The 25,111-nt window shown below is 42.5% G+C and overlaps 2 protein-coding genes across 9 annotated transcripts in view; both read left to right on the plus strand.

The window, feature by feature from the left end:
* Nucleotides 1-825: 825 nt before the first annotated feature.
* Nucleotides 826-25,111, plus strand: part of LOC138309546 (MYND-type zinc finger-containing chromatin reader ZMYND8-like) — a 63,665-nt gene continuing 39,379 nt past the window's right edge. For 3 of the 8 annotated variants that reach the window (XM_069250775.1, XM_069250782.1, XM_069250778.1), the window contains exons 1-2: nt 826-971; nt 2,299-2,406. The gene's annotated coding sequence lies outside the window, so the exon portion shown is untranslated. Of the gene's footprint in view, nt 972-2,298; nt 2,407-18,430; nt 18,587-25,111 lie in introns of those variants that run through there. The other 5 variants (XM_069250776.1, XM_069250779.1, XM_069250783.1 and 2 more) reach the window with 4 other exon arrangements.
* Nucleotides 7,123-8,871, plus strand: LOC138309630 (uncharacterized). The gene has a single exon (XM_069250852.1). It carries the CDS (start codon nt 7,123-7,125, stop codon nt 8,869-8,871), a length of 1,749 nt encoding a protein of 582 aa, XP_069106953.1.

The following is a 25,111-nucleotide window of genomic DNA, read 5'->3' on the forward strand; positions in this document are numbered from 1 at the left end:
TAAACCGAATGAGAGTGTACTCCTTTTTACTGCCGTGGGAAATTAAATAAGCGCATTCACAAACAGTATCCGTAATATTATTCAGTGTGATATATCATCGAAACAAAACGAAAATACTAAAAAAACAATAAATACCCATTAAAGAATTACTTTACAATACATACCTTTGCCATGAGCCAAGAAAAAGACGACGCCGCCATACGAGATTTTCGATAGCGTAAAAATGACGTCATTTCGGTGAATGTTACGTCACGTTTTAGCGGGACTGAATGACGTTTCATTCACCGGAAGGTTCAAGTTCTGGGTCAGGTTAGAAAAAGTTCCGTCAGATATGGAACAAATTCACGTGATCGTTTTGACGGATAAAGCACAAGTTTATCCGGCAGTAGTTATCGGTCAGTATGTGGGACAGTTGCAGGATAAACACCAATGTTAATGTTATAACATTTCATTCATGACATGTAATCTCAATATTGAGGAAATAAAGAACCTGTCTGTCTGTCTGTCTGTCTGGTAAGCCTACAAGTTTAATACCTAAAATGAACATTATAAGTCGCTTTAGACAGGTTTCATAGTAACTCAAGGGGTTTCCTTAAAGTATTATGCCTCTAATTCAGAAGCGGTTACCTCCCTTTCCACATAGCCTAAGGTGATGTACGCGTGTTTTCATTTTACACAGCTACTGTACGTAAACAAATAAATAAAATACTATCTATGTAGATTTTATGAATAAAAAGTGAACCAAAACCGATGTAAAATATAACGACGATTAAGGATGAGGATTGGGCTCGAAATTCTACCGCTTGACTAGGCTTAAATGGGTTATTAGCAGCGCTAGTAGCGGCCGCGGCCGGAAGTGGTTTTGTTGATGTGCACATGGTTCGGACAACAACCAAGTTTGGACCAGGAAAGTGACCCAATGTTTTCCAAACAACAACAATGACAACTTCAAATCGGGAGCTCAATGTTTGGTAATAACTGTTCCATAACTTTATATGGAATCTATTTGTCCCTAAATCATTTGTTTCTGTTTTAACAGTGTTTTACACTGTCCATAGAGCTACAAATTATGTACAATGACTTATAGGGATGATGTACAATGTAAAGGTTTTTGCTGAAAAATGCACAAGGTAATTCTATGGTAATTTCTCAGGTTTATTTTAATGTATTTTGACACTGAAAGAAGTAGACAGATTAAAATTAAATATTTAGCATAAGATTGGCACTTCCCAAGAAGACTTCTGACTTGGTAAGCTAATTAATAAGGTGATGACAATATTGAGTTGAGTTGACCTGAGCCAAAACCTTCCACTTGGGTGTATATTTCTCTTTCATATATGGATATGATCGAAGGCTGCCCTATGATTACAAAATGTAGTAAAACCGAAGACTTCGTTGTACAATGGACCCTCGATATGGCAGATTATTATTATAGGAGAGTCTAGTAAGATTTCAGTATTAAACGTTGGGTACAATACCCTATCATTCATATCCATATATGAAAGATTCTCACATTGCTAGCCATGTAAGATAGAGTTGTCCCATGAAAGACAGCTATGTAAGATAAATCTATCTTACATAGCTGTGACGTCACAATTGCCGAACAATCAGATGACGTCATATCAGCCAAAGTTGACATCATTTTCTTCTATTTCGATTGATTTGCCGGATTTATTTACCATTTCATTTGTTTAATTTGCATTTCAAACCGTTTTACCTAAGATTTCTTGTTTATATTTATTAATATAAACCAAACTTTGATGAGCACTTTCGAATGGCGTTTTTATTTTTAAAATCGATCAATTATTTAAGAAGTTAAGATTTTGTCACAAAATGACTGCCTCACCTTTCGTGCAAGTAACTCGACAAGCAATGTGAGAAAATAACTCTTTCATATGTAAATTATGTAGGATAGAACTATTCCACCCTCGGGTACAGAATTTTGGGTCAGAAACCTCGGCAAGCCTCGGTTCTGACCCAAAATTCTGTACCCTCGGGTGGAATAGTTCTATCCTACATATGTTCATATGAAAGAGTCATACAGTCTTATCTATATTCTTCCACCTTTGGATGCAATTTTGAATCTGATGTCACAGTGGGGCAGATGTAAGGCATGATAAATAGATCACTAAGAGCAGCATGTGAGACAGGACACCTCAATTAACTTCAAGCCTTGTGACGTCATAATAGTATTATTACGCATTTGTCTTACAATATTCATGACATGGCTGTATGACATAGCTGGACAGGCCAGATATCTGACATTATGTACATATACCATGTATATTTGTTTTTCAGATTATATACAAATGACTGTTCCGAGACCAAGAAAGTATACCAATGTTTTAACAGAGACCAAGAAAGCATGTACCAATGTTGAAGACAGCTTCCTTTATCATCTTTAAGGTATGTACATCCATCTTTGTAAAAACTGATAACTGAATGTGACTCGCTACAAATGTCACTGTCCATCTACACATGAATTTACACTAACACATTCAAGTGAACAAGAGTGTGATAGTCAAAATATGCCTTAAGTTATGAACTCAAATTATGGAAAATTTGAAAGTTAAATGTGATATTGTTTGTTAACCAGCTGTATGCCTTGGTGTTTATGACATAAAAATCATGGGTAGGAAAATCCAAATAGAAAAATTAAATCAATTTTTGGTAATCACAGTTTTAAAATGACCCTTCTCAAAAAACAAATGGAGTCCATACAAAAATTGCATGAGTACACAGCTCATGATGCACGTAATAAAAACATGTCCAATTTAACATGGAAATAAATTCATCAATAAATATCTTGGTTGGGTGATGGGTTAAAAGAGGTCTCATATCCCATCCTACCTCACCCCATCACATCACATGCCACCTCGACCCATAACATCACATCCTACCTCACCCCATCACATCACATCCTACCTCACCCCATCACATTACATCCTACCTCACCCCATCACATCACATCCTACCTCACCCCATCACATTAGCCACCTACAATCACATCACATCCTACCTCACCCCATCACATCACATCCTACCTCCACCCCATCACATCACATCCTACCCCACCCATCACATCCTATCCTCACCCCCATAACATCACATCCTACCTCACCCCAACACAATCACATCCACCTCGACCCATAACATCATATCCTACCTCACCCCATCACATCACATCCTACCTCACCCCATCACATCACATGCCACCTCGACCCATAACATCGTATCCTACCTACCACCCCATCAAACATCATATCCTACCCCACACATCACATCATACATCACCCCACATCACATCCAACCTCGGACCCACATAACATCATATCCTACCCCACCCCCATAACATCACATCCTACCACACCATCCATCACATCACATCCTACCTCACCCCATCACATCACATCCTACCTCACCCCATCACATCACATCCTACCTCACCCCATCACATCACATCCTACCTCACCCCATCACATCACATCCTACCTCACCCCATCACATCACATCCTACCTCACCCCATCACATCACATCCTACCCCACCCCATCACATCACATCCTACCTCACCCCATCACATCACATCCTACCTCACCCCATCACATCACATCCTAACCCCACCCATCACATCACATCATATCCTACCTACCTCACCCCATCACATCACATCATTACTCACCCCATCACCCCTTCACATCACATCCTACCTCACCCCAATCAACATCACATCCTACCCCACCACCCCATCACATCACATCTACCTCACCCCATCACATACATCCTACCTTTCACCCCATCACATCACATCCTACCTCACCCCATCACATCACATTCTACCCCACCCCATCACATCACATCCTACCCCACCCCATCACATCACATCACCTACCCACCCCAATCACAACACATCCTACCATCACCCCATCACATCACACATCCTCCCACCCCACCCCATCACATCACATCCTACCTCACCCCATCACATCACATCCTACCTCACCTCCATCACATCACATCCTACCTCACCCCATCACATTACATCCTACCCACTCCCATCCATCACATCACATCCTACATCCTACCCATCCCCATCACATCACATCCTACCCCACCCCACCCCATCACATCACATCCTACCTCACCCCATCACATCACATCACATCCTACCTCACCCCCATCACATCACATCCTACCTCAACCCCATCCATCACATTCCTACCATCACCCCATCACACCTACCTCACCCATCACATCAACAAACCCTACCATCACCCCATCACCATCACATCCTACCTCACCCCAACCACATCACATCCTACCTCACCCCATCACATCACATCCTACCCTCACCCCATCACACACAATCCTACCTCACTCCCCATCACATCACATCCTACCTCACCCCATCACATCACATCCTACCTCACCCATCACATCACAATCCTACATCACTACCTCACCCCATCACATCACTACTCCACCCTCACCCCATCACATCACATCCTACCTCACCCCATCACATCACATACCCTCACTCGCAATCACATCACACCCTCACCCCATCACATCACATCCTAACCTCACCCCATCACATCACATTAACATCCTACCTCACCCCATCACATCACATCCTACCTCACCCCATCACATCACATCCTACCTCACCCCATCACATCACATCCTACCTCACCCCATCACATCACATCCTACCTCACCCCATCACATCACAATCCTACCTCACCCCATCACATCACATCCTACCTCACCCCATCACATCACATCCTACCTCACCCCCATCACATCACATCCTACCTCACCCCATCACATCACATCCTACCTCACCCCATCACATTACATCCTACCCTCACCCCATCACATCACATCCTACTCCTCACCCCATCACATCACATCCTACCTCACCCCCATCACATCACAATCCTACCCACCCCATCACATCACATCCTACCCCACATCACACATCACATACATCCTACCTCACCCCATCACATCACATCCTACCTCACACCCCATCACATCACATCCTACCAATCACCCCCATCACATCACATCCTACCTCACCCCATCACATCACATCCTAACCTCACCCCATCACATCACATCCTACACCCTCACCCCAAGTCACATCACATCCTACCTCACCCATCACATCACATCCTACCTCACCCTACCATCACATCACATCCTACCCCTCCCCATCACATCACATCCTACCCCACCCCATCACATCACATCCTACCTCACCCCCATCACCCATCCCACCTTACCACATCACATCACATCCTACCTCACCATCCATCCAAACCCACCCACCCCATCACATCACATCCTACCTCACCTTCCATCACATCACATTACATCCTACCCACACCCCATCACAATCACATCCTACCTCACCCATCACATCACAGTCCTACCTCACCCCCCATCATCACATCCATCACATCACACCTCACCCCATCACACCACCTCACCCCATCCATCACACACATCCTACCTCACCCCATCACATCACATCCACCTCACCCCACATCACATCACATCCTAGCCTCACCCATCAACATTACATCCTACCTCAACCCCATCACATTCACCTCACCCCATCACATCAACATCTACCCACACCATCACATATCACATCCTACCCCACCCCATCACATCACATCCTACCTCACCCCATCACATCACAATCCGTACCTCACCTCACCCCAATCACATCACATCATCTACCTCACCCCATCACATCACACCTCACCCCATCACATCACATCCTCACCTCATCACTTCCTATCACCCCATCACATCACATCCTACCTCACCCCATCACATCACATCCTACCCACACCCCCCATCACATCAACATCACCTACCTCAGCCCCATCGACATCACAATTCCAACACCTATCGACTCACACCACATCACCTTCATCACATCACATCACATCTACCTCACCCCATCACATTACATCCTACCTCACCCCATCACATCACATCCTACCTCACCCCATCACATCACATCCTACCTCACCCCATCACATTACATCCTACCTCACTACATCCTACCTCACCCCATCAACATCACATCGCTACACCTCACCCCATCACATCACAATCCTACCTCACCCCATCACATCACATCCTATCCTACCTCACCCCATCAACATCAACATCCTACCTCACCCCATCACATCACATCCTACCTCCACCCCATCACATCACATCACATAACCTCACCCCATCCCATCACATCACATCCTTACCTCACCACCACCATCCCATCACATTCACATCACTACACCCACCCATCACACATCACATCCTACCTTACCCCACACCCCACATCACATCACATCCTACCCACACCCCATCACAATCAACATACCTACCTCACATCACATCACATCCTACCCCACCCCATCACATCACATCCTATCACGACCAACCCACCACATCACAGCCCACCTAACCTCCATCACATCTCATTCCTACCATCACGCCCATCACATTCACATCCTACCTACGTCACCCCATCACATCACATCCTACCATCACCCCATCACAATCACATCCTACCTCACCCCATCACATCACATCCTACCTCACTCCCATTCACATCACATCACATCCTACCACTGCCACCCCATCACATCACATACCTACACCCCACACCCCATCACATCACATCCTACCTCACCCCATCACATCACATCCTACCTCACCGCTCACATCACATCCTACCTCACCCCATCACATCACTACTTCCTCACCCCATCACATCAACTTCTACCTCGACCCCAATGACATCACATCCTACCCTCACTCCATCACATCACATCCTCACCTCACTCCCATCACCTATCCCCTCACCCCATCACATCACATCCTACCTCACCCCATCACATCAACATCACCCCATCACATCAATCCCCACCCCATCACATCACATCCTACCTCACCCCATCACATCACATCCCTAACCTCACCCCATCACATACGTCATCCTACATCATTTTCCCCATGAAACATCACATCCTACCCCACCCCATCACATCACATAACCTACCTCACCCCATCACATCACACTCCTACCTCACCCATCAACATGCCATCACATCACATCCTACCTCTCACCCCACATCCATCACATCATCAATCCTACCTCACCCCATCACATCACATCACATCCTACCTCACCCCCATCACATCACATACTCACTACCCTCACATCACCATCACCCCATCACATCACATCCTATCACTCACTCCCCATCACATCACATCCTACCTCACCCCATCACCACATCACATTCACATCACCTCCTACCCCACCCTCACACAACCTATCTCACATCCTTACCCCACCCAATCACATCACATCCCTACCTCACCACATCACATCCACATCCCTACCTCACCATCATCACATCACATTCTCATACCTACCCCACCCACATCACACCTCACATCACTATCACTCTCACCCATCACATCACATCACACACCACCTCACCCCATCACCACATCACCATCCTACATCCACCCACCCATCACATCACAACCCCACACATCACATCACCATCACATCACATCCTACCTCACCCCATCACATCACATCCTACCTCACCTCACCCCCATCACATCACATCCTACCATCACCCACCCCATCACATCACATCCTACCTACCCCCACCCCATCACATCACATCCTACCCTCCCCCCATCACATCGACATCCACAGTCCTACCTCACACCCCTCCCACACATCCACATCCTACCTCACCCATCACATCACACATCACCCCACATCACACTACCTCACCCCATCACATACATCACATCACATCCTACCTCACGCCCATCACATCACACATCCTACCCACCATCACCCCATCACATCACATCCTACCTCACCCCATCCACATCACATCCTACCACACCATCGACACCACCACCCCCATACACCCCAACCCCATCACATCACATCCACCCATCCACCCCATACCACCCACCCACACATCACCCTACCACCTCCGATCACCCCATCACATCACATCACCCATACCATCACCCCATCACATCACATCCACCCCACATCCTACCCCTACCCATCACATCACATCATCCACATCCACCCCATCACCCATCCTCACCCCATCACCCCACCCCATCACATCACATCCTACCTCACCTCACCCCAACCATCACATCACATCCTACCTCATCACATCACATGAACATCACTACCCCACCCATGACCTCAATCAGCACATCCTATCACATCCTCTCCACCCATCATCACATCACATCCTACCTACCACCACCCATCATCACATCACATCCTACCTCACCCCATCACATCACATGTCCTACCTCACCCCATCACATCACATGCCTACCTCACCCCATCACATCACATCCTACCTCACACCCCATACCACATTACATCACATCCTACCCCCACCCCATCACATCACATCCATACCACCACGATCCCCATCACATTCACATAATGCCTAAATCCTCACCCCATAAGCATCACATCCTACCTCTACCTCACCCCATGGGCACATCACATCCTAACCTCACCCCATCGAATCACATCCTACATCCTGTCAATCACCTCCACCCCATCACAATCACATCCTACCTCACCACCATCACATCACATCCCTACCTCACCCCATCACATCACATCCTATCCTACTCACCACACCCCATCACATCACATCCTCCTACCTCACCCCATCAACATGACACTCATCCTACCCCACCCCATCACATCACATCCTACCTCATCCACCCCATCACATCACATCCTACCTCACCCCATCCACATCACACTCCTACCTAACCCCACCCCATCACATCACATCCTACCCCACCCCATCACATCCTCACACCCCACCTAACTCCTCACCCCATCACATCACATGCACATCCTACCTCACCCCATCACATCACATCCTAACCCCACCCCATCACATCACATCACATCCTAACCACACCTCCATCACATCACATCCTACCTCACCCCATCACATCACATCCTACCTCATCCCCATCCACAATCACATGCCACCTTCACCACAACACATCCTACTCACCCCATCACATCACATCCTACCTCACCCCCATCACATCACATCCTACCTCACCCCACCCATCACATCACGCCAACATCACACACATCCTACCCCACCCCCACCCATCACATCACATCCTACCTCACCCCATCCACATCACATCACATTCCTACCTCACCACATCACACCCATATCCCATCACATCCTACCTCACCCCATCACATTACATGCCTCACCTCACCCATAACATCATACATCATACCTCACCCCATCACACCCTCACATCTCTCAATCCTACCTCACATCACATCACCACATCGACATCCATCACCCCATCACATCACCCATCCTATCCTACCTCCCGACCCCATAACATCACATTCCTACCTCACCCCTCACCCCATCACATCATCAGGACCTCACTCGACTCCATAAACATCTTACCTCACCCCACCCATAACTTCATCAATCCTACCTCACATTCATTCCTACCCACCCATTACATCACATCACACATCCTACCTCACCCCACATCACATCACATCACCTACCTCACCCCATCACATCACATCATACCTACCTCACCCCATCACATCACATCCTAACCTTCTACCCCATCCGATCACATCACTATCCACTATCCTACCTCACCCCATCACATCACATCCTACATCACATACCCCATCACATCACATCCTACCTCACCTCCTACCCCACCCCATCACATCACATCCTACCTCACCCCATCACATCACATCCTACCTCACCCCATCACATCACATCCTACCTCACCCCATCACATCACATCACATCCTACCTCACCCCATCACATCACATCCTACCTCACCCCATCACATCACATCCTACCTCACCCCATCACATCACATCCTACCTTCCACCCCACCCATCCATCACATCCTACCTCACTCCATCACATCACATCCTACCTCACCATCACCCAACAATCCATCACATCACATCCACATCCTACCTCACCCCATCACATCCATCTACCTCACACACTCACATCCTAACCTCACCCCACATCACATCACATCCTACCTCACCCCATCACATCACATCCTACCTCACCCCATCACATCACCAACTACCTCACCCATCACATCACATCCTACCTCACCCCGAATCAACATCACATCCTACCTCACCCCATCACATCACATCCTATCCTACCTCACCAACATCCTCATCACATCACATCCTATCCTACCTACCCCCATCACGATCACATCCTACCTTCACCCCATCACATCACATCCTACCTCACCCCATCACATCACATCCTACCTCACCACATCACATCACCATCCTACCTCCACCCCATCACATCACATCCTACCTCCCCCACCCCATCACATCACCTATTAAAACCTAACCTCACCCCATCACATCACATCCTACCTCACCCCATCACATCACATCCTACCTCACCACCCATCACATTCACATCCTACCTCACATCCATCACATCCATCACCCCATGCATCACATCCTCTACCTCACCCCACCCCATCACATCACATCCTACCTCACCCCATCACACATCACATCCTACCTCACCTACCCCATCACATCACATCCTACCTCACACCCACCCATCACATCACATCCTACCTCACCCCATCACATCACATCAACTATCCTACCTCACCCCATCACATCACATCCTACCTCAACCCCATCACATCACATCACATACCCCATCACATCACATCCACCCCAATCACATCACACACCCCTCACCTCACACCACCCATCACATCACATCCTACCACTCCCATCACATCACATCCTACCTCACCGAATCACATCACATCCTACCCTCACCCCATCACATCACACATCCTACCTCACCCCATCACATCACATCCTACCTCACCCACCCCATCACATCCACCTCACATCACATCACTCCTACATCACATCACACATCCTACCTCACCCCATCACATCACATCCTACTCACCCCATCACATCACATCCTACCTCACCACCATCACATCACATCCTACCCCACCCCATCACATAACATCCCTAACCTCACCCATCACATCACATCCTACCTCACCCCATCACATCACATCTACCTCACCCACATCACATCACATCCTACCTCACCCCATCACGATCACATCCTACCATCACCCCATCACATCACATCCTACCTCACCCCATCACATCACATCCTAACCTCACACCCCCATCACACCTCACATCCCACCTCACCTCACATCACATCACATCCTACCTCACCCCACCACCCCATCACATCACATCCTACCTCACCTCCACCCCATCACATCACATCCTACCTCACCGCCCACCCCATCACATCACATCCTACCTCACCTTATCACATCACATCCTCACCCCCATCCACACACATCCTACCTCACCCCATCATCATCCTACCTCACCCCATCACATCACATCCCTCACCCCATCACATCACATCCTATCACTCACCCCATCACTTAACATCCTACCTCACATCACATCACATCCTACCTACCCCACCCCATCACATCACATCCTACCCCACCACCCCATCACATCACATCCTACCTCCCACCCCATCACATCACATCCTACCTCACCCCATCACACATCACATCCTACCTCACATCACACACCTCCACCCACCCATCACATCACATCCTACCTCACCCCATCACATCACATCCTACCTCACCCCATCACATCACATCCTACCTCACCCCATCACATCACATCCTACCTCACCCCATCACATCACATCCTACCTCACCCCATCACATCACATCCTACCTCACCCCACCACATCACATCACATCCTACCTCACCCCATCACATCACATCACATCCTACCTCACCCCATCCCATCACATCACATCCTACCTCACCCCATCACATCACATCCTACCTCACCCCATCACATCACATCCTACCTCACCCCATCACATCACATCACACCTCACCCCATCACATCACATCCTACCTCACCCCATCACATCACATCACATCCTACCTCACCCCATCACATCACATCCTACCTCACCTCATCACATCACATCCTACCTCACCCCATCACATCACATCCTACCTCACCCCATCACATCACATCCTACCTCACCCCATCACATCACATCCTACCTACCTCACCCCATCACATCACATCCTACCTCACCCCACATACATCCTACCTCACCTCACCCCATCACATCACATCCTACCTCACCCCATCACATCACATCCTACCTCACCCCATCACACATACATCCTACCTCCCACCCCATCACATCACATCCTACCTCACCTCACCCCATCACATCACATCCTACCTCACCCCATCACATCACATCCTACCTCACCCCATCACATCACATCCTACCTCACCCCATCACATCACATCCTACCTCACCCCACCACATCACATCACATCCTACCTCACCCCATCACATCACATCCTACCTCACCCCATCACATCACATCCTACCTCACCCCATCACATCACATCCTACCTCACCCCATCACATCACATCCTACCTCACCCCATCACATCACATCCTACCTCACCCCATCACATCACATCACTACCTCACCCCATCACATCACATCCTACCTCACCCCATCACATCACATCCTACCTCACCCCATCACATCACATCCTACCTCACCCCATCACATCACATCCTACCTCACCCCATCACATCACATCCTACCTCACCCCATCACATCACATCCTACCTCACCCCACCACATCACATCACATCCTACCTCACCCCATCACATCACATCCTACCTCACCCCATCACATCACATCCTACCTCACCCCATCACATCACATCCTACCTCACCCCATCACATCACATCACATCCTACCTCACCCCATCACATCACATCCTACCTCACCACATCACATCACATCCTACCTCACCACATCACATCACATCCTACCTCACCCCATCACATCACATCCTACCTCACCCCATCACATCACATCCTACCTCACCCCATCACATCACATCCTAACAAACCACAACACATCACATCCTACCTCACCCCATCACATCACATCCTACCTCACCCCATCACATCACACACATCCTACCTCACCCCATCACATCACATCCTACCTCACCCCATCACATCACATCCTACCTCACCCCATCACATTACATCCTACCTCACCCCATCACATCACATCCTACCTCACCCCATCACATCACATCCTACCTCACCCCATCACATCACATCCTACCTCACCCCATCACATCACATCCTACCTCACCCCATCACATCACATCCTACCTCACCCCATCACATCACATCCTACCTCACCCCATCACATCACATCACATCACATCCTACCTCACCCCATCACATCACATCCTACCTCACCCCATCACATCACATCCTACCCCACCCCATCACATCACATCCTACCTCACCCCATCACATCACATCCTACCTCACCCCATCACATCACATCTTACCTTGGCGAGCAAAAATTAAAACTTTTTCATAAAATATCATATGAAATGAACACAAATTTAAGATGCTTTTTATCACATATTTACAATTACCAACATATTAAAGAATTTAACGTCAAAATGTATTTAAAAAATCCAGAGACCGGTATTTCATATTTTCTCACCTCATTTTATTGTTTTTGTCTGACGTCACAATGAATTTCCAGCCAATGAAAATCGCTCCAGGTCATATTACACTTGTGACATATGCAAAAATATTACACAGGCGAAATCGCTGGATATCAGGCGGATTATGCGATAAATTGTTAGACTGAATATGGTTTTGGATAATGATAAACCTGGTCTTAATAGCTGAAATGGAATGTCTTTTGTATTGAACCTTGTTCACCCAGGGACACATTTGAACTCTTCTAATTTAAATGATAGATTAGTTCATTGTGAAATTTCAGGGATGAAGTGACCCAGACACTGGAATATTACTATAGGGGTTAATGGCTTTATGTATTACAATGTTCTTTACTAGAATAGAGAGATTTTATTAATCTAGTTGTCATGGTAACAGACAAGTTATATGAAATGTCAAAAGTGTATACTGAAAGGCCTGTTGATCAAGTCTTAAGTGCCTATTCTATGACAGGAAACTGCCTATGTAAAAAAGATCCATTAAGTTTATTGTTAAATTAAAGTCCCGATTCCTCTTGATCTTTCACAGGGTATAAAGGTTACATTACAAAGGTTTCGTTTTTCTTTTTTTTCTTTTTTTGATGATATAAAGAGATTTTGTAGCATCAAATTTCAAGCATGTACAGCAAAGTACTTTAGGTACCTTACATAGTACTTTAGGTATCTTACCTGGTTCAAGGAGTGCATCAGTACCTATACATGTAGGTGCTGCCTTCGTCCTCAGTACTTATACATGTAGGTGCTGCCTTCGTCCTCAGTACCTATACATGTAGGTGCTGCCTTCGTCCTCAGTACCTATACATGTAGGTGCTGCCTTCGTCCTCAGTACCTATACATGTAGGTGCTGCCTTCGTCCTCAGTACCTATACATGTAGGTGCTGCCTTCGTCCTCAGTACCTATACATGTAGGTGCTGCCTTCGTCCTCAGTACCTATACATGTAGGTGCTGCCTTCGTCCTCAGTACCTATACATGTAGGTGCTGCCTTCGTCCTCAGTACCTATACATGTAGGTGCTGCCTTCGTCCTCAGTACCTATACATGTAGGTGCTGCCTTCGTCCTCAGTACCTATACATGTAGGTGCTGCCTTCGTCCTCAGTACCTATACACGTAGGTGCTGCCTTCGTCCTCAGTACCTATACACGTAGGTGCTGCCTTCGTCCTCAGTACCTATACATGTAGGTGCTGCCTTCGTCCTCAGTACCTATACATGTAGGTGCTGCCTTCGTCCTCAGTACCTATACATGTAGGTGCTGCCTTCGTCCTCAGTACCTTTACATGTAGGTGCTGCCTTCATCCTCAGTACCTATACATGTAGGTGCTGCCTTTGTCATCAGTACCTATACATGTAGGTGCTGCCTTCATCCTCAGTACCTATACATGTAGGTGCTGCCTTCGTCCTCAGTACCTATACATGTAGGTGCTCGTCCTCAGTACCTATACATGTAGGTGCTGCCTTCGTCCTCAGTACCTATACATGTAGGTGCTGCCTTCGTCCTCAGTACCTATACATGTAGGTGCTGCCTTCGTCCTCAGTACCTATACATGTAGGTGCTGCCTTCGTCCTCAGTACCTATACATGTAGGGTGCTGCCTTCGTCCTCAGTACCTATACATGTAGGTGCTGCCTTCGTCCTCAGTACCTATACATGTAGGTGCTGCCTTCGTCCTCAGTACCTATACATGTAGGTGCTGCCTTCGTCCTCAGTACCTATACATGTAGGTGCTGCCTTCGTCCTCAGTACCTATACATGTAGGTGCTGCCTTCGTCCTCAGTACCTATACATGTAGGTGCTGCCTTCGTCCTCAGTACCTATACATGTAGGTGCTGCCTTCGTCCTCAGTACCTATACATGTAGGTGCTGCCTTCGTCCTCAGTACCTATACATGTAGGTGCTGCCTTCGTCCTCAGTACCTATACATGTAGGTGCTGCCTTCGTCCTCAGTACCTATACATGTAGGTGCTGCCTTCGTCCTCAGTACCTATAATTAGTGCTGCCTTCGTCCTCAGTACCTATTCTAGGTGCTGCCTTTGTTCTATCTTGAATTTAAATCTAGGAATTTGATGTCAGATCATCGAGATTATTACTTTGATGTCAGATCATTGAGATTATTACTTTGATATCACATCATCGAGATTATTACTTTGATATCAGATCATCGAGATTCTTACTTTGATATCACATCATCGAGATTATTACTTTGATATCACATCATCGAGATTATTACTTTGATATCACATCATCGAGATTATTACTTTGATGTCAGAACATCGAGATTATTACTTTGATGTCAGATCATCAAAATGATTAAATCAGACCTTGATTCTCCACCATCTACCAGAAGAGGTGGAGATTACCACTGGATTAACCAGTTACATACATTACATCCTGTCGGGATCAATGCCTTGAACTGGGATCCCAGTCATTCCACTTGAAGATATGAATTTACCATAAAACGATCATTGTTTTTTTTATTTTGTTTCTTTTGCAAATTTGTTTGTGGGCTAGTTAATGTGCTTATTATGCCAAAATCCAGCGATGGCTGCTCTTTTTTCCTGCCATCCTAGAAATCCTGACGTCATTTTTCCTGATGTCATTTAATTTTTTCTGTTTTGACATTACAACGAATTTCCAGCCAATGAAAATTGCTCCAGGTCTGTATTACACTATAGTGCCAAAATATTACATCACTGGATATCAGGCAGATTATGTGACAAATAGGGGATGTTACATGAGTGACTATTTGATATGAAATTTATCAAAGAGCTATAACTGGTATGTCATGAGCCTTTAGGCAAGTGGCATATCAAATTATTTAACAAGTTTGATAGATTTCATATCACATAGTCACGAGTGTAAGATTCTATTTATCATATAACTTGTATTAAGAGAAATATATGTGAAACTTCTTAATTTTGTCTTTATATAATAGAATTAAGAAATCCGGCTTCGTCTTACTGATCATGAGACTATCATGTGACATCATATAACGATTATGATATCAAATCTAGATGTGACATCACAATAGTGTGATTACACATGTGTCTTAATTACCATATTTATGACGTATGACTGTATGACTTGGCTGGACGGGACAGTTATGTGTTAAAAGAAGACACAACATTGATATACCACAGCCTCCCAAATCATACAGATTTTCACACACACAACTCATTACATACTGAGGAAATCGTCTTTAACTCACTCATTCCTGAAGACTCATTTAGGCACTTCTTAATCACAGACCAAGGCAGACGATAGTGAAATGTCAGGGGTGAATGATGGTTAAATTATTTATGTTAATACTGGGCAGGTATATTCAACTTCTCTCTTGATCTTCCTCAATACTCCAGGGGTTCCAATCACTTAAGATCTCTACACCCCTGGACTATCTCATAGTAAACTGGAAGCAGGTCGGATATGTAGAGATTACATGTGATCGGAACCCCTGGAGTATTGAGGATACCTCTCTCTTAATCTGTAAACTTTTCACATTATACCATGGCAGTTATATTATATTTGTACTGAAACTATAAACACAGGAATATAAGCCAATGACAAAGTCTTATTTTATCACATGATCTGTCTACATGATAATCCTGCAGTGATTTCGCCCGTGTAATATTTTTGCATATTTCACTAGTGTAGCGATTTTCATTGGCTAGAAAATCACTTTGACATGACGTGACAGGAATGATAAAGTGAGGTCTGCAACTTATTTTCCATTGCTAACATGCAGAGCTGATGTAGGAGTGTTATTATAATTAAGATGTAATGATATTTCTTATCGAAATATAAAAAGGTATTATGTTGATGTAAATTATATGTTATATTGTGATCACTTATAAAATACATTTTGAAGATATATATATAATGAACGTACAACTGGTACAGTGCGTTAATATTGATAACTGTTAAATTTTCTGTATTTAGAAATATAATTATTAGCCTAAATTAGCTAATTATACACATAAGAGTATAATGGGATTTCAAATAAAATGAATTGATCAAATGAAAAATATTGGCAGGATTTGATATAAACACATGAACTTAATTATCCTGGTATGTATAATGGTACATAGCTTCTACAATTAAAATGATTATTTGATCTATCTGTTCTTATTCTGACCAATTCATCCATCATTTTATATGAATGAATGTACACTTATCTAAATGTCTCAGATTGATGCAATTCCTTAAAGCTAAAATTATGATATTTAGAATAAATGATAGAAATTTTTGTACAAATTTGTTCAACATAATTATTAGATGATAATTTATGTTTTTATACAAAATTAACTGAAACAAAAGCTTATTAATTTAATTTGGAAAATGTAAAGATAAAAATATGTTCCGTCATTATTTAAACTTCTTTTCTAACTGTGCTGAATTGATTTGTTACCTATATATAATAAAAGCAGCTAGAATACAATGTTTACCTTCTCCAGAATCTGTAAACAATTACCCCTTGTGGAGCCCCTAGCCTCACATTTCAACAACACTCTTTGATAAGAACATTGTAACCACTCCCTGTTCAGCCAATGGGAGCCTGGTTACCATGACTACAGCCCTTTAATCAATAGAGATTAGAGCTAAGCTCCGCCCATTTGACTCAGACTGACACAGCAGATATTTATAACAGCTGAACTAGCCTGAGCCACAGACCAGGGTCAAGGTCAACAGAGCTGAAAATCTAACACATGTGTCTGCTAGCTAGCTGAGTACATAGACAAGATGGAAGACTGCAAAGAAGAGTAAATCAGGAAAGAAATTTGACAGTCACAGAGTTACTGACGACTTATAAATGGTATAGAATGCTAAGTATTCAATGTAAGGTGTAATAACTGTGTGTTAAGTGATACATATGTGAGAGTGATATTTATATACACACAGCATGGTATAATGTATTAGTGGACCCGGGGATTATTTACAACATATACAGGGACACATGATAGAGTTGTAGTCCAAAAGTGAAAGGATCTTTTATACTGCTAATAAGTCCGTTTATATCTGTAGGAAAAGTTGAATTGATCAAGATACAATAATTGTTTTTTCTAGAACATTTTGCCATTTCAATGTTGTAATATATATCGCACAATTAAACGCATTATATGGTTAATTTCCTGTATTTGTTTAATTATAATTAAGATATGTCATTTAAATGCATAGGTATGATATATTTATGGGTATTATATGAAGACATTTATTATGTCGATTCAATATCTGTTATGAAAATGAAATGATTGATATATATATATTTCAGATGTGAAATTATCAATATTTCGCCTGCAATTTAAATTCGTAAATTTGCAATTTATCATTATATTGCAGAAAGAAAGTATGGAATTTGGGATACATTTACTTGCGGCATATGATAAATAATAATTATTCAGGTCTGAATATTCCGTATAAATATTACACAATTTTAATTCTTATTATATTTTTAATACATATTACATATGATCATGATCTAGATTACCAAATTGGGGCCATATGGCATGTTACTTACGTGTTTCAAAAAATAAAATAATGTTACAGATCTTCATAGCAAATTGTAATCCAAATAAAATTGATTAGGCAATTAATGGAAAGCATCGATGATTGATATATTCTTGCATCACTTCATATAGAAATATATTTCCAAAACAAATCTAAGTAAATTTTTCAAAGTTTATCAGGATTATTTATCTGTCAAACCTGTCTTAAGTGACCTTCCAAGGGAAGTTTAAAACAAGTTAAGCATAAGACAAGTGGTCGCTTAAGACAGGGTAAATAATGAAAATGATTACGTACCAGATGCATGTTTAAAATGCTCCATTCGGACACATAATTGCGTTGTGATTTACATGTGAAAATCAAATGTTTTACTCACCGATTTATCATTTAAAGTTATACATCAGAATAATCTAGGTAAAAGTGTCTAAAAGAAATATAATCAAGGTGGTGGTAGAATACAGGTCATTTATATAGTAAATATTATTGGGAGGAATAATTAAGATCGCATATATAAGACAGGAAGTCGGTGAATACAAGGGGCTGTTAACACACGTTTGACTGTATTGTAAAACGTTTAACATACAAACATATCTCTGAACAATATTATAGCTAAACTAACAAAAAACTGCTCCGGTCCAATTAAAATTGAGATAACACAAAATTACACTTCCTTACTGTATATCTTTTGTTATCTTTTGTCAGAAACATCTTGTGTGGATGTATACATATGTGTCGGACAGTCCAAATGTGTGTGTGGCATGAACTTAATTGTAGTTATGTTGTAGACTTTGACAAGTGATGAATAAATACAGTATACCTGCAGGGCATAAATAATATATCAATAATTACTGGTACATGTGATCAATAATTACTGGTACATGTGATCAATAATTACTGGTACATGTGATCAATAATTACTGGTACATGTGATCAATAATTACTGGTACATGTGATCAATAATTACTGGTACATGTGATCAATAATTACTGGTACATGTGATCAATAATTACTGGTACATGTGATCAATAATTACTGGTACATGTGATCAATAATTACTGGTACATGTGATCAATAATTACTGGTACATGTGATCAATAATTACTGGTACATGTGATCAATAATTACTGGTACATGTGATCAATAATTACTGGTACATGTGATCAATAATTACTGGTACATGTGATCAATAATTACTGGTACATGTGATCAATAATTACTGGTACAATGTGATCAATAATTACTGGTACATGTGATCAATAATTACTGGTACATGTGATCAATAATTACTGGTACATGTGATGAATAATTACTGGTACATGTGATCAATAATTACTGGTACATGCGATCAATAATTACTGGTACATGTGATCAATAATTACTGGTACATGTGATCAATAATTACGTCATGTACATGTGATCAATAATTACTGGTACATGTACAAGTGATCAATAATTACTGGTACATGTGATCAATAATTACTGGTACATGTGATCAATAATTACTGGTACATGTGATCAATAATTACTGGTACATGTGATCAATAATTACTGGTACATGTGATCAATAATTACTGGTACATGTGATCAATAATTACTGGTACATGTGATCAATAATTACTGGTACATGTGATCAATAATTACTGGTACATGTGATCAATAATTACTGGTACATGTGATCAATAATTACTGGTACATGTGATCAATAATTACTGGTACATGTGATCAATAATTACTGGTACATGTGATCAATAATTACTGGTACATGTGATCAATAATTACTGGTACATGTGGTCAATAATTACTGGTACATGTGATCAATAATTACTGGTACATGTGATCAATAATTTCTGGTTCATGTGAGTATGCATCCAGTGTTGTCCTCTTCACCCCTAAACATTCATAATGAACTGTTCCAGCCTTTGATTTATGAATGAGTTCAAATGTGTCTTCAGTGATGAATGAGTTAAAGTCATGTATATAAGAAATGTATATTTTAATTAGCCAATTGCCCTTGACCTTGGTAACACAAGTTCAAATCCCATATGAGGGAGTAATGTATATTTGTCAGGTACTAACTGCAAGACAGTGGTTTTTCTCTGGGTACTCCATGTTTGTTAACCGGGCATGTCCATGAAGGACCCTGTATAAAATCATCACTGTGTCAAGTTTTTCAAAATAAATTATATCAGTTTTGATAAGGGCAGCTAGTTTTCATGCTGTGAAGATTTATAATTATGACAAAATTGACATTATACTAAATTGGTAAATACAATTATTATTTAAAAGTTTGGATGTAAAATAAATTGATAAGATTGAAAGTAATGATGAGATAGAGTATTATGAGTCACAAAGTACCATTACATACCAAGCTCACATGTGGGGTTACTGACAAGGTGACTCTGCTTATAGAGACCTCCTTACTGTGATCAAAGCAGCTAGGACATATTCTTGCATCTTTTCTGTGTTATATTCATCCTCGATACTCCAGGGGGTACTATCACTATCATTATGTCAACTCCTGGAATATGTCATTGTAAACTAGTGACAACAGAAAACACAGGCAATTTGGTCCTTTGGCGTATATCAAAAGAATTGAATTAGTACACTACTGTGGTTGACTGTGTGACTTTGAAGTTGGCCCTCACTCTCTCTGTAATATTTAAAGGGAGTCTCTGCAGGCCTGTGATTGGTCAGGTTTTTTCTCCTAAACTGCATACCTTCAGTTTCACAGATAGTCTAGGGGTGGATATGATAGTAGTGATAGTAACCCCTGGAGCATCATAGATGTCTTATCCTTAGCTTTGTGTTTATGTCCTCATAACACCAGTCATTTACCGACGTTTCAGGTTAAGAAGGCAGAAATAAACCCAGAGTACCTGGAGAAAAAACCACCAGTTATGGTCAGTCAGTACCCTAAATGTGTAGGTTGTGAACTCTAACCTATAGATTATATAAGGGTCCGTGCAGGCTAGAGGTCAGTGGCTTAGAATTAACTGACCACTGACCAATTCAGACCCTGCTGTGTGACATCGGCCAGTAGCTGGTAAAAGAAAATTAAATGGACTCCCACTTGCTTTAAAAGGTGATACTACTGACCTAGTTAGTACCATTAAAAATCTCCTGTTATCATTCTGGAGTCAGAAAAATGGGGTCTGTGTGAAGAAGAAGGATGACCTGGGGTCAGTTTCTAACCCCTTTTGGTGAAACTCCAAATCCCCTCCCCTTGATCTCTCTGAACCACATGCATACACTACACTTACCCCAAATCTCATGTCCTATAAAAACAGCATTAAAATGCTTCAACCAATTAAAATGCTATTCTTGATATATCTTATTTTAGATGTTCTAATGCAGAAGAGAGTGATACAGATATAATAGTGGCCCATTGACCTCTGACCCTGAATAATTATTAGATCTTTAATGTGAAAATAAAACCTGAAGGTGAATTTAACTGTGTATTATAGTTGGGTTATACAATATTTGAGTGGGTGAGAGGTTCACAGCTGGATCAATGTGACTTAAACACCACTACATTACCAAATTACAATACCAAGAGTATATAACTGACAGTGCTTTCAGTTTCCTCTGACCCTAATAGCAGATTTTGACGTTCTGATGAATATATATATATACTACTCAAAATTTGTTAAGGATCAAGTTTATTTTGTAGTATATCAAATTCATTTTATTGTACATTATTCATAAAAAATAATTTATTGATGTCTTTAAGATGTCTAAACACAGGTTCCAACAGAAAAATTATGAAATTTCCACGAGTGTTCGATACATTTCTTGCGAAACAGATCTACCCCCAAAAATGAAAAAAAGGACAATGGGAGCGAAAATGAACTATATGCATTAAAGACAGTTTTCTCTTGTAATTTTCTTTTCAGTATCTTGAGTGACGTCCCCTAGCTTCAATAACACTGCGACATCGCCGACGCATGCTCACAATTTACTGGATGGATGTCCATTCCTCTTGCAGGGTAGTTCCATGTTTCTGCAGTGACCTTTACTTGGCTGGCAAACACGAGAAGAAATGGATTCCTGTAGAATGTCCCACACGTGCTCTATCGGATTTAGATCTGGGGAATGAGCTGGCCAGTCCATGTGTTCAATATTTTCCGTTTGAAGCTCGTCGTCAGAGGTTTAGTAACACTACCTTACTATGAAATGACTTTATAAACGCCACTAGAACTGGAATATCCACGCAGTCTGTGCATAATAGACTTCATCTGGCAGGTCTGAGGCCCTGTAAACCTGCAGTGAGGATTTCTGTGACCGGTAGGATGCTCAGGCTTAACTTACATGAGCCTGCGATCATGCGAGATGGACTATGGTAGACTGAACTCCTTTTCTGTTCGCAGACGAGTTCAGATTCTGTCTCAACTTCACAGACAGAAGTGCTAATGTGTGGAGACTGCCGACATGGCGATGGGTCTGTAATGGTCTGGGGCAGTATACAGTGTCCAAAATGAAACAAACCGCCATGTCTTGATTCAAATGGATGATAAGGCTCACCCACATAGAGCTTGGGTCTCTGATGCCTATCTTCAAAGGGAAATTATTGAACACATGGACTGACCAGCTCATTCCCTGGATCTAAATCCAATATAGCACATGTAGGACATGCTACAGGAATCCATTTCGTCCTGCGTTAACCAACCAAAGACACTGCAAGAACTTGGAACTGCCCTGCAAGAGGAATGGACATCCATCCAGCAAAACCGGAAACGGGACTTAATTGCGAGCATGCTTTGGCGATGTCGCAGTGTAAATGAAGCTAAGGAATGCAACACAAGATAATGAAATGAAAATTACACGATTTAAACTATCTTAAACGCGAATTTCATTTTTGTCCTCATTGCCATGATTTTGTCATTTTTGGGGGTAGATCTGTTTCGCAAGTAATGCATCGAGCACTCGTGAAATTTTCAGAGTTTTTCTGTTGGAACCTGTGTTTAGACATATTAAAGACATAATTAAATTATTTTTTGATCCTTAGCAAATTTTGAGTAGTATATATACACTCCCGATACTCCAGGGGCTTGATCACCTACAATCTTACACTCCTGGACTATCTCATAGTATAACTGAAGGCAGCATGGGGGGGGATCTGAACCAATAACAGGCCTGCAAAAAATTCTTTGAAGAATACAGAGAGAGCAACACCTAACTTCAAAGCCACACATGTAGTCAACCACAGTGTACAGTTATATGGCTCTTTTGATGTACAACAAAGGACTAAATTACCTGGTCTGTTGCCTTCAGTTTTACTATGAGATATATGTAAAGTCCAGGAGTGTAGAGATTGTAAGTGATGGAACTCCAGGAGTATGGAGGATGGGGTTTCCTTTCATGAAAATTGTGAATTAACTGCAGTACTTTCAGGTTCCTTTAACCCTAATTACCACAGATTGGGACATTCTGAATAATATATGTATTTGATGTAGTCCGAGTTTCTTGATATGAATATTCTAATTGTGTTAATGGTAAAAGAGGTAAAATCATAGAAAATGTACTGTACTACATCCTCAATATTCCAGGGGTTACTATCACTGTCGATATATCCACCCCTGGATTATGGCATAGCAAACTTAAGGTATTTCAGGGGGAAAAACTGACCATGCAATCACAGGCCTATACAAAGACTTCATTTGAGGATTACAGAAAGCTATACCCTTAATTCAAAGCCATATACACACATGTACAGTTTATAATAATTTAATTCTTTTGATGTTCATCAAAGGGTCAAAGTAACTGTCTATCTGTTGTGCACACAAAGCCTTCAGTTTTGCTATGACATATGAAAGTTATAGTAGTAATTCCTTGAGGA

The sequence above is a fragment of the Argopecten irradians genome, chromosome 15 (assembly GCF_041381155.1).
Source record: "Argopecten irradians isolate NY chromosome 15, Ai_NY, whole genome shotgun sequence".
NCBI lineage: Eukaryota > Metazoa > Mollusca > Bivalvia > Pectinida > Pectinidae > Argopecten > Argopecten irradians.